Genomic DNA, 13123 nt, shown 5'->3' on the forward strand with positions numbered 1-13123 from the left:
AACTCCGAGGAATTAGTATTTTGTTCGCGTTTGAGGACTGTATTACCAAGGTACAGGGAGTCCAAGTCTGGGGGTAAGTTTTTCCTTCTGTGAAAGATTGTGTAGTGGGTTTTCTCAAGGTTTAAGGTCAGTTTATTACATATTACCCAGGTCCTGACTTTAGTCAATTCAGTGTTCATAGTTCTCATCAAGGAATGGAGGTCTGAGTTGCTAGCATAGAGATTACTATCGTCTGCAAATAAGTTGCATTTTATGAGTGTGCTGGCGTGGACTATGTCGTTTATGTACAACAAAAACAGTACTGTACTGGACCGAGAATGGAACCTTGGGGGACGCCATACAAGATTGGCGAGGAGTCAGATTGGTGATTATTATAGCAGACATACTGCATCCTGTTGGACAGATATGAGGTAAACCAATTGTGGGACAGGCCCCTAATGCCGTAATTTTCAAGCTTTGAAATGAGGATGGTATGGTCGACAGTATCGAAGCTGTAGCTTTCCATAAAGATGTCATGGCTGTTGCTGAAACTGCTACTGAACCTGAAGTTGATGTTGAAACTGCTTATGATGCTGCATTGATGGTGTAGCTGAAGTTGATGGTTTAGGCCTTCGAATAATAAAGCTGTCGAAAGAACCTTGCATAGCCGCTTTCTTTTCTCATTATACGTACATCTTTATGTATAGGTCATTTGCATTTATTTAAATTTTAATGCTTTGTTCTGTTAATGGATCCACTTCAGAGAATATGTTCATTGCTTGCTTCATATAATATCCACAGACCTCTCACCTTTTTCATATCGTTTTAACACATCTAGTTTCTCTGCTAAGCTTATACACTTTCTATTAGCTTTTGAAAAAAAAACACTACCATCACTTGCTCTCTTGCTCATGTTGAATAGGGATGCAAAAATGCTGTAAGAAACCTGAGAAAGTTTTTCTCCTGTTCCTGTTCAGATGCGTGAAAACAAAGGGACTGCCAAGCTCCGACTGTTGTTCACTGGCGATGTGCATTACCACTCATTAGTTAGGCAGCTTCTTTGCACAAGGCGCTCTTCATTTTTTTACAGTATGTTTTTTTTTTCCCCTATAATACATATTGGGATTTAGTTATTATTTATATGAAAATGTAATTTTATTTTATTTTTATTATATTTTGGTTGTAAATACGATTTAAATAAGGACATAAATTGAATTGGGTCCTAAATTAACTGGGGTCTTAAATATGAAAAGTTGTTGGTCGAACCGTTGTTATCGGAGACTTTACTATAAAGTACCAGAAAATGTGAGGAATAAATAAAAATAATACCAATAAATAGGTTACAACAAAAAAGAGTGTACTTTATTGCTAAACCAGTAAATAAAGGCCAATTGAAAGTTTAACACAGTTGCCATTTGCATACACTCCCTGCTTCCTCATAGCAAAGAGACCAGCAGGGACATCGATTTCCTAGCAATGCTCCCCACCCCCTATGCTCTGCACCGTCCTCCTGCTCCCCCACTGAGCCAGTTAACTCATGTGCAAATAAATGTATATTCCTTTTATGTGTTTGTCCTCAAGGACAATTATATCTTTAATTTTTTTCATAATATGTATGTAGGATGGTGTATGCATGTAACTTGAATAAAATTAAATGAAGAAAGTTACGTATATCTACCTGAAAATACGAGTTAAAAAAACGAACGTAACACCTCACAGCTTGCCCCAGTGGCCTGGTGGTTACAGTGACGAGTCTAACCTGGCTACAACACCATGATTAATCACTATTAAGCGCTATTATATCAGCAAACACTAATAATAACAGTAAATATAGTGAAATATTGCAAGGCGCGAGGAGTTTTTTAACCATTTTAGTTACCGGGATGCCAGATAAACAGTCACATACCTGTATAGACAAGTACAATAATATGAAATGCTTTGCATAATGTATGTGCAATATAAAGATAATACTGTAGTTTATTTTAATGTTTCTGTATTATATTCAATTATTATTGTTTATGGTAATATAGATACTGTATTGGAGTAACTTTACAACCAAATCTATGTTTTGTGGGGATACAGTACATTTTATCTATTCCATGTTTTATGTATTCCCCAACTATTTTTAAGCTTATTTAGACAACCAGTAGAAAGTTTCAATAATAATGCTAAGGTAAAAATTTAATTCTGAAATTTAATTCTGAATTTCTTCATAGGAATCAGATCAAAATAAGTATTCCATTGCAATTGAAAACTGCCAGTTGAGGGGAGCTACTGATATTAAACCACGCAAAACTGCTGTGACTCTAAAGAAGACATCACTAAGTGGTAAGTTAATAGTAGGGATATTGTTTCCTTAATCCTGCAATTACACTGATCTTTTCCATGATTATAATGAATTAAACCCTTTAGTATATCTTACTCCTTTGAATACAATGACCTATGACCCAAGTACAATGACTTTGTTCTTGGGGGTTAAGTCATTGTAGTTAAAAGTTTTGTCTTGTAATTTTGTGATTTGAATGTCAATGTATAGAGAAAATTATGATTCACAAAAATCCATTAGCTTAGTTTTTCCTTTATTAGCAGAATTTTGTGTTTATTTCATATAACACCGGTGTGTTGATGTTGAAATTGATTATTTCTACCTTTTATGTGAATTATCTTTCCTACCCTCCCAAGTGTGTATTAAGTAGATCAAGGGAAACAAATACCCCCGCCCCAAAGAAAAAAATGAAAATATGTTAGGAGATTTGTGCAAGAGGAAAATGATGCTAAAATGCCTTTTAGACCTAGCTACTTCTAAGTCTCATGTAAACAAGTAAACAAGATGAACTATAAACTCACACAATAATTATACTAATGCTGAATATCAATTTACTATGCATACAAACTTGAGTTTTTATGCTTGTGTATGTTATGTTTAGGGACAGAATTTATCTGAGTAAGCACTTTTGATGTTTTTCATATTACAAGTTTTTTCAACTTGCCAAACCTGAATTTTTTTGTACCTGTACACTAATCTTTATTGTGATAAATTTGTACAAAGTGAAACATTCTGTACATACTTGATATATTATGTTTCAATTACTCTATATTACTGTTATGGTGTATCTAAAGACCAGAAATCATGGGCGTAATAGCAAAATGTGAGGTACCCGGTAAAAAAGATTTAGATAATATGAAATAACAGATACAGTACTGTATTAGGAGGTAGTGTAGAAATGAAAAGTGTCAGACAGAGCTGACCTGAGTGGGTGTGCTAAAATGGGAAGTAAAAGAGAGGAGACTAAAGCAGGGAGATAGAAAGGATGGGGGATGCACTACAGTGGGGACACACATCTAGGAAGCAGCAGAGCACAGTAAGTCCTCTTCTTTACATTGGTGATATATGCCTGGAAAACATGATAAAATAGGCAAAACAATGTTAATCAAATCATATTGTATCAGTGGCAAGAAAATTTTAAGATAACATTCCTGGAGGCATCTTTTAATAAAATTTTGTGGGAACAAAATTAAACGAGTACAGTACTGTTCCAGAAAATATATAGTATTTCTTCATTTTATGAGATTGATCCATTCCTGAAAAGTTTTATGCTTCACAAAATTAAGTACAGTATAAAAAGACCTTTATAATCATTTCTTTATTTGTATCAGCTTCTTACCAATGTACACGAATCATTCTTCATCTTTATACTACTGTAGCACATGTATTTTTACCTCATAATTAATTACCGTATTTTACTTGCCTTATATGCAGGCAGTCATAAATATTGTGCTTCAAATTATGAGATTTAAAATGGTGCCCTGTGGATGGTTAACTTCATAGTACAGTACTACATTATTTATATTTTCTTACAGGTCAAGACAAGAAGAGGACAGAGAAAGCAGAAACTTCTGTATTTGATGCTGGTTTTTTTAAAATTGAGACTCCAACCAAGAAGAATGTTTCCGAGAAACATTTCACTCCAGGTAATAAGAGATTTAAAAAAAATGAATACGGTGATATCCCTGTTAGCTGGAATAATTGATGTAGAGTGGCTCCAGGATTGAGAGACTTCCGGGTATGGAGACGAGTTTTATCATCCCCGGAATATTTCCAAGTGTTGGGGAAAGTTCCTGAGAGTCTAATCCTTGTAACTTGCAATGACAGACACGGAACTGTATTTATTTATTTATTTAAACCCACTGTACACATACAATATATTGTAATTAAACAAAATGTTTACTGTACACACTATATTGTACTCACTAACAGATACTGTCGTATTGAACTTGTGATGCAGGCAGGCCAAATGATGATACAGGTTGGCTTGCCTTTGTCCTGTACCATCTCCTGTAGCAAGTGTTGCAGTCACTCACCACCCTCCATAAAGGAGGGATTGTACATGCACTGTTTACTGTACATACACTCTCTATTCACTCACATACACTGTCCACTCTGCTATGTACAGTATTGTATATTCATTAAAAAAACTATCTTTACAATAATGTGTTGAAAAAATATGACACGGACGAAGGATTTGGGCAACCCTGCCGAGACAACAGGAGTCGCAGTGTTCCTTTTGAAATTCATCGACCCTCAGATAGAGATAGTTTTTTTAGTGACTGTACGGTACATTTAGTATTTTCACACTTACTAAATGTGCAGTACAGTATACGTAACTGCTTTAATGGTATTCTTGGCTGATTATATGCTGGTACAGTAGTGCAAAGCACAGATTGCCTGCGAAAAAAGTAGTGAGTGAGCAAGCAAGCCTGTACAATTGCAGCAGACAATGAACTAAGAGCGTTATGATGCAACAGTTTGAGGAGATACATAAGCTAATCATAAGCATCCCATGCAGTCACATGACTAGTGGCCAATTGTAGCTAACGAGCACTCTGAGCCTACCCATCTATGCGTCCCCGTGTCAGAAACATGATGCAATTTCATGGAAGTTTGTTCTAATGCCCAGAACAGAGAGGTAATCTCAGAATTTTCTGGAAATTTGTTACCATGCCCAGAATGGAGAGATTTTTCGCGGAATACTAAAAAAAAAATTCGGCTATTGGAGATTTCCTGGGATCAAAGATTCCAGCTAATGGAGGGATTACTGTATTACAGTACATGTATATACAGCTCCTCCCTGACTTATGACGGGTTTAGGGACCCAAATCCAGGTCGTAAGTCGAATTGGTCATAAGTCGAAAATGCAAAAATAATACAGTGGTCCCTTGATTAACAAACAAGATTGGTTCCAACTCACAGAAAAGGTACATACAGAGTAAAGCCAAAAAAATACATAAAGTCAGAAACACACTTAAAAATCCCAGAAATCGGCCTTAAATCACTATACAGTATATATATACATATATATACACTAGAACTCTTAAATCACTACAGGTGTTTAATTTTTATCTTTTGTGCAAAATATATGATGTTTATATTCAAATTGTTCACTGTCTTGCAAGGATTCCAGCAATGCAAATTATATTCTCCTAACTTTAGTCTGTGATATTATATAAGATAAAAACTTAGAGCCTAAAACCCTGGCTGGGCAGATGGGGGAGGGGGAGGTGAGGTGATACGTTTGAAAGTTAGCGCCAAAGGTCAAGTGAAGTATTTATTTGTTTATTTGTCCTTTAGATTGAGTTTTTGTTTTGTGCTTATAAAATTTCATAGAAGTGACCGGGGAGAATATAATTAACATTGCTGGAATTCTTATAAGATGGTGTTCAATTTGAATATAAATGTCATATATTTTGCACAAGAGATACAAATTTTAGTACATAGTGCATTTTAATAATGTAAAAAATTTTCAACTGTATCTTTGGGTAGATTTACATAAATTTCTGGTTGTCTTTTTCTTCTAAGCACTGAGAATTCTCACTTTTACACTTGCTAGCTATTTTAAAGGGAATAACAAACGAAAATTTTGTTTGTGTACTGACGTTGGGAATCGAAAACACGTAATTTGTCAAAATTTTGGTACGACTGAGGCAGGTCTTAAGTGCGGGTGGTCGTAGGTAGTAAGTCGGGGAGGAGCTGTACTTTATAACGGTGACTCCCAACACGGAAAACCTTAAAAACCTGCAAATGTTTGTGATTTACTTTTGGGCCTGGAAAAAACCTGGGAAAGTCCGAGGATATCAGTTTGTTGAACCAGTAGACAGCCTGTTTAATTATATGATTTAATTTTCTTGTAGTTTCTTCATTTTGTGGCAAAAAGAAAATATTACCTACATAGCTTAGTAGTTAGCTGTTACCATTCTCTCAGTTGGTACAGTAAAACTCTTTTAGTAATGGTGGAAGCGTAAGGAATGTTCGGTTTACAGGGGTCCCCAGGTTATGAACGAATTCCGTTCCTGAGGACGTTCTTAAGTCGGAACACATACCCTATATACACTATATCATAGCCTAAGTCCTTTTTTACATCTCGAATCACTTTATTTAAGAGAAAAGCAAAAAGTGAATGACAAAATACAGTAAAGGAAACTAAAAATTAAAAGTTTAACACTTGTATTGAAACCTGGGACTGGCTCGCTTGTAGAGATGGGCGGTAGTAGGCAGCTACCGAACAGGGAGGTACTACCACCTGGGAAGATATTGGAAGCATAATGTGTTGTCTAATGGTAGACCCTACTGCCATATGGCATCACAAAAATTGAGACCAAGTCCCAGGTTTGCTGATCTGACTGACTTTCTGCCTTATTTACACCCAATTGCAGTCTCTCGATTGTTTCTCTTTCTTTGACAACACAACATGTATACAGTGGGGTATGCTATAACGAACGGATCCTACTACGAATATTCCTATAACGAACGGTTTTACCTATAAAATTGAGAATGCTATAACGAACGAAACTCCTACAACGAACATTATTTAAAAAAAAAAATTTTTTTTTTTTTTTACTAATTTATTGTTTTTTTATTACAAGTATTAATGATATTGGTTATTTCAGGGGTTTAGATGCATATTTATGCACTTTTTTACAATTTTTACAATTTTATATTATATTTTTCAGTGTTAAATGGTTGTATTTGGTGGCCTGGAACGGATTAATCCTATAACGAACGAATGCTATAACGAACAAGGTTCTAGAACCAATTAGATTCGTTATAGCATACCCCACTGTATAATTTCTTGCTTGATTTTTATTTTTAATTTTTTTTCATTTCAGTAATTTTTTATTTTATTTTTCCCAGGCCCCATGTAGGTTGGTGACCTGTGCTTGGGTGAGCTAATCCCCGTAAAAAAAAAGATAATGTGACGAGCTTTATTGGGATGGTTGAACTGAAACTTCTTTTCGTCATAAATCTGTAGTATTGTAGACATTCAGTAATACCTCTTTGAATCTTGGTGAATCTTTCTGTGTTGGTATCTTGCTGTTCAAATTTAAACAATCCTTCAATAAGCCTGAAACAATCTGCCATTTCTTTGTAATGAATCGCTTTGGTTCTGGAGTTTCAGTTTCCTTTACATCCTCTGACAAAGTTTTTTCAATACATTGACCCCTCGGTTAACGAACTCAATCCATTCCAGAAGGTCGTTCGTTAACCGAAAAGTTCGTTAACCGAAACCATTGTTTCAATGGGTTTTTGGGTAATTGGTTCCAGCTCACCAAAAATTTCCTAAATTCAACAAAAATGGTAGAAAAGTTCACTTACTTTGAGGTGTGTATGTAGAAGGCTCCTGGATGATGATGATGATGATGATGGGAATTACAATGGGGGTGGAGGAGAAGGAAGAAAAGGCATTGGGGTGGAAGAGAAGTCACCCCATGGCACCATTTCACCCATAAACTTTTAGTTCTCTTGGTGTATTTCAAGATTATTTTCTTTAAATCAACACTGTACTGCATTATATATTGTCAATATGTAAAATATATTTCAAAATGACCAATAATTTGCTTGGAAACACAGAAAAAAGCGTTTAGTTGAAGAGAGTCTCAAGCAAGATGTTACCTCCAGTAAAACAGAGACTAACGCCTGTTTGCTGTGTTAAGAGGCTGGATGCTGCGCTTTAAACTAGTCACTTTACCTTCAATTATGTTCAATAATTGTTAAAATGACTAAAAAATTGAATATTAAACTTAAAATTATTGAATAGTATAAACTTCTTGATATTTACTAAAATAGTTAGGAATTTAAGCCCTAGAACCGATTAATGTATTGGCGGACTGATACTTAAGCTGGTTGCCCGGCCAGTGCAAGCGAAAACATGTTGATCGGTTCGTATTCGTTTTTTTGTTCGTTAACCGAATTGAAGATCCTTATGGAAGGCAGTTCGTTAACCGAAATTTCGTTATATCTGTACTCATCTTTGCTGATGTAATATACTCATTTTGGAGTGGATGGTGACTATTATGGTGCAATTTTATTTTTTGGGAGGATTCTGGTTAATACAAACTTGAATAAAAAAATGAAATTTAAATAAAAAAGACAAAAACAATTTAATTCAAATAAATTAGACTTGTTATTTTATTTATTTTTTAATAATAATAAAAAATATCCCTTACCTTGAACCGATTAAACCAGCGCCTATTAAGAACAAAATCTTCCCTATTACTTTCACCACCACATTTAGCCTTTAAGTCGGCGTGCAAGCTTCTTGCTTTTTCCTGGTGATTTTGATCTTCCACCCATATCATTAACAGTCTTTCCATTTCAATTAACAATCCACTTCTTTGTTTTGTTAGCATTAGTGTAGATCTTTATACATATTCAAGAATTTTCTGGTGTCTTTCAAAATTGTTCTGACCGTTGACCGACGGAAGCCCAACGCTTCACCACTGACTGACGGTGTTTCATCGTTTACAAAACGTTTAATTACATCAAATTTCACTTCCATTGTAATTATTTTTCTTTTCTTGGATGCACTACTATCACTTGCATCAGGTTTGCATTTGGGAGCCATGATGAGGTCAAGAAAAGAGAGTTATAGGCAAAAAACAACAGTTTGCACTTGATCATGCACGTTAATGCTGTGAGGGTAAAGTGTATTGATACTCCCTCAAGGTGTGTGTCTGCACGACGCATCACTTCCAACCCACTGCTCCACCTCACCTCTACGCCACACAAACTAGTTCTCATACGTAAATACTACGAACCAGTTGTGTACTTATGTTGGATTCTTAAAATAATTAACCTTATGGGACCTCGTTCGTATCGGTTGATGTTCATAAGTTGGGGACCTCCTGTAATAAGAACCGCCTGCACTGAAGTGAAAATAGAAGGATAGAAGTAGCCAAAGCCAAGGTGCACCAAGGTAGGAAGAGTGATTATTGTCTTTAATGATGTTTCTCATCTTTTATACTTAAGCATAAAAAACTTGTCTGTCTTGCTATCAGTCTACAAATTGCACTATACAGTATAGCCATAATAATCAGGATCACGGTACTAAAGGCACGTGTCCACTTTTGTGAGGTGTCGTTATTAAACCTTTGGGGATGGTCACAAAATGTTGAACCTTACCATAAGCCCTGACTTACACCATCAACCCCAATACACCAACATTTCTTATCATCATCACTCAAATTCTCCTAAGCTTGACTTGTCAAATTTAGCATGGGAGGGTCATCCTTGTCTTTAGAATAAAGTACAGTACTGTATAGTGCCGTCAATTGCTTCCTCTGTGGGATGGTGCATAGGAGCAGACCCACACGATACATCTTGACTCGGCCATGATTCATCTAGTACAGTACTAATGGGCGAGAACCTACACTGCCAGGGGTTGAAGTATACATACATGTATATAAAATAATAGAGTTTTGAAAACTTGTATAAAAAATCTAATTTATATACACTTATGTACACTTTCAACTGATGTTGTGAAGCGTGATAGATTTTTATGCACTGGTTGGACCGCACAAATCCGGGAGGCTTGGGACCAGATCGATTCCGTATTAGCGAAAATTCCGAACCATGGAAGGCGATGTTAAAAAGGGTCTTACTGGACCTCTTTATGATGAAGTGTTAGTACTATGGCACAAGTTTACTGTACACTGGACCCTCGCTTTATGAGCATTCACTATGGGAATTCAGATATTTGTACAGAACTAAATAAAGAATTTATTTGAAATATTCTGTAATGTTCATTGCCATAATATCCTGACCACTGGGGTTAGCTATACTGACTTTTCCCTGTGAAAAAGCCATAATTTTGAGCAACATATTACTGTACTCGGCTAAAGGACTAAAATTTTTATCTCTTGTACAAATTATGAGATGCTTATAGTACAGTACTCAAATTAATCGCTATCTTAAAAGGATTTCAGCAATGCTACTAAGTCAAGTCAGTGATATTTTATAAGAGAAAACTTTAAGCCTAAAGCCACCTTCATCCTCTAAAATCCTTATCGCCTTGTGGCTGGGAGGACAGGGGAGGTGAGGTGGTGACAGCCAGGAAGGGGAGATTACTGGGTGTGTAGCTATCAGTGGAGGCGGGAGGGGTCAGGAACTCAAGATTATACAATAAAGGGCGTTTAATTTTTTTGCATAAAAAGTGTCACTGACTAGTCTTAGCAGAATAGAACTTGCATTGCTGGAATTCTTGCAAGATAGCAATTAATTTGAGTATTAACATTCCATAGTTTGCACTAGAGATAAATATTTTAGTCCTTTAGCTTAGTACATTTGAGTACAAAATGGGTACAGTAATACTGTATGTTGCTCAAAATCATGGCTTTTTAATAATTAACATGGTACATTTGAGTACAGCTTGTGATAATCGTAATGATTTTTCCACAACTTCTGTAGCATTACTGTTGACTTTTAGTAGTTGTGAAACATCCTAATTTTCCCCATAAGATCAAGTACAGTATTCACTATATGCTTCCCTAACCATTGACGCTGCTGAACTATCTGGTCCAACCTGTACTCTTTTTTTTTTTTTCTGATGTTTTGCTTGCAGAAAAAGTTGTAGTTAGCAGCTTCTTTAATGCAAATAGCAAATCAAATGCAGCTTTCTTTAAAAAAACAAAAATTGACAAACAGTAAACTAGGTGCAGGTACAATTATAGGAATACCGTACAGTAAATGTATATTATTCTTTTCAACAGGAAAAGTCGATCAGAAAGTGTTGGCATCAACCGTTCTGAAGGAGCGAGTACGTGGCTCTTCTGTCATCCATAAAGACTATTCACCCTGCATGAGAGTCACCAGGTCAATGAAGGCGAAGAATATACGCTCCAAAAAATTGAACCTCTAAGTGTTCACCACCATTCATTTTTAGTGTGAATGACAATTTTTTGCAGTTAGACTTTTTGAATAAAGGATATTTTTATCAAATGGTACTGTGTGTGGCATCTCCAAAAAAAGGATTAGTCAGTCTCTAGTCTTGCTATGAGTGACTGGCTAAACCTGTACAGTAGTTAGAAAATATTGAGTTGATATCTATTATGTACAGTGAAAATTCCTGTTCTCAACTATACTTACAGCTTAGGTCAGATTGAAAACTGTTACAGGAATGGAGGAGATAGTGTAATGAATATTTTTTCCCATCATTAGTTAAACTAAGTGCATATTGACAGAAGTGTGTTTACTTTCTCATCAACTTGATTCATCATATATCTCATTGTTATAATTTGTATTACATATTGGAGTCACTCCTGTCTTTGATGTCCATTAGTAGTATTTACTCCAGATATCAGATATATTTTAAACTTTTTATTCTTCACATTCTGTATGTCTCACTGAAAAAAATCCTAGAAACAGCTTTTATCATAAATGTAATTGGCTATGGGCTTTACAACATAAGAAAAACACACACACAGCATTGGGCTTATGCTTGCGGGGCCCCTGAGCCTCACACTATTTAATTTTAATAACACACCCACAAACAAATTTTTATTTTGGGGACTGATACTACACTTACCAACCTAAAACATAAGTAAAACACCCTAAAAATCACATATTGATTGCCCTATAATGTGGGATTTTTATTTTTTCCCTAAACTTCTTGAGTAAACAGAAGCATGGCCAAGCTTTTATACATGACCCCCCCCCCCCTCTTTCTAAGGTTACTAGCTAGATAGAATGACAGAAAGATTAATTAGCCAGTGACATAATAAACTTTTTTTTTTTTTTTTTTTTAATGGGTGCCCTGAAAACGTAGGGTCCATCTTCTGCCGCACACACTAAACTTCATTTGCAGATGCAAATTTTATCATATACACTACAGTTTTCATGTAAAGTACTGTTAAATACTGTCATAACCATGTTTGCTGTAAAGCCCATGAAAATTGAATTAAACTATATTTAAAAATGTACAAAGTTTATATATTACCAAAGTAATACAGTTTTGTTCTACCCTTCTCAGATATTTAGAAACTGGTATACCCTATAAATGGGTGGTTTGTTTGGAAGCCCACCTGGTTTTTTTATTTTTTATTATGTATGTATGTTTTTCCTTGTGTAGTGCTGTAATTTTTTTTTTTTTTACGTACCCATAGGTCTTTTTTACACATCTTCAAGGTACAGTTGTGGACTTTTCCGACTGGTGCACTCCAACCTCCCCATGAGTTGTGAACCCTGAGAGTATCAACTCATGAATCTGAAGCATATCAAAGAAGTTGGCAAACTACGTTTATTATAAATAACATTAGAATGTGAATGACAATGATTATTCAGTTGGCAGCAGTTCCACGTGCTCCAAGCAATTTTTGTTTGCTTATTGTTTTAATACAGTCAAGCTAGCAGTCTAACTGATGTATTATGGTTTTTATATGCTTTGTCATTTTACACATCAGTTACAAATAACAGCCCCAGTAATGGGTCCCTACTTAAGCATGGGATGCAACTGAATTATTGTCAGTTTTTTGGTAAAATATTGTTGTTTGCCATTTATTCATTGAGTGGTTTACTCTTGCTTTCATTCATAGGTTGATAGTACTGTAGTCGTAGCCTTATTATGGTAGTGTGCAGGTTAAGGCTTAGGAAGGCGCCATACAGATGTGATTTATTATTATTCAACATAACACCCATGAATTTGACTACACACTCTCACACACACACACACACACACACACACACACACACACACACACATACATATATACTGTACACACACACACACATACCTGTATGTTTATTAATATTCCTTGTAATTTCTAATGAAAAAAAATCATTTGTTTCAGTGCATATTCAGTACAGTACAGTAGT

At 35.4% G+C, this 13123-nt stretch overlaps 1 protein-coding gene across 1 annotated transcript in view; it reads left to right on the forward strand.

Annotated features, from left to right (window-relative positions):
• Positions 1-12396, forward strand: part of LOC121857734 (disks large-associated protein 5-like) — a 32455-nt gene extending 20059 nt beyond the window's left edge. The window contains exons 6-8 of the mRNA XM_042353848.1: positions 2196-2307; positions 3841-3951; positions 11023-12396. Coding sequence (XP_042209782.1) covers positions 2196-2307; positions 3841-3951; positions 11023-11171 — 372 coding nt within the window. The 3' untranslated portion in view covers positions 11172-12396. The remainder of the gene's footprint in view (positions 1-2195; positions 2308-3840; positions 3952-11022) is intronic.
• The last annotated feature ends 727 nt before the right edge of the window (positions 12397-13123 follow it).

The sequence above is a fragment of the Homarus americanus genome, unplaced genomic scaffold (assembly GCF_018991925.1).
Source record: "Homarus americanus isolate GMGI-L3 unplaced genomic scaffold, GMGI_Hamer_2.0 scaffold16712, whole genome shotgun sequence".
In the NCBI taxonomy this organism is placed as follows: domain Eukaryota; kingdom Metazoa; phylum Arthropoda; class Malacostraca; order Decapoda; family Nephropidae; genus Homarus; species Homarus americanus.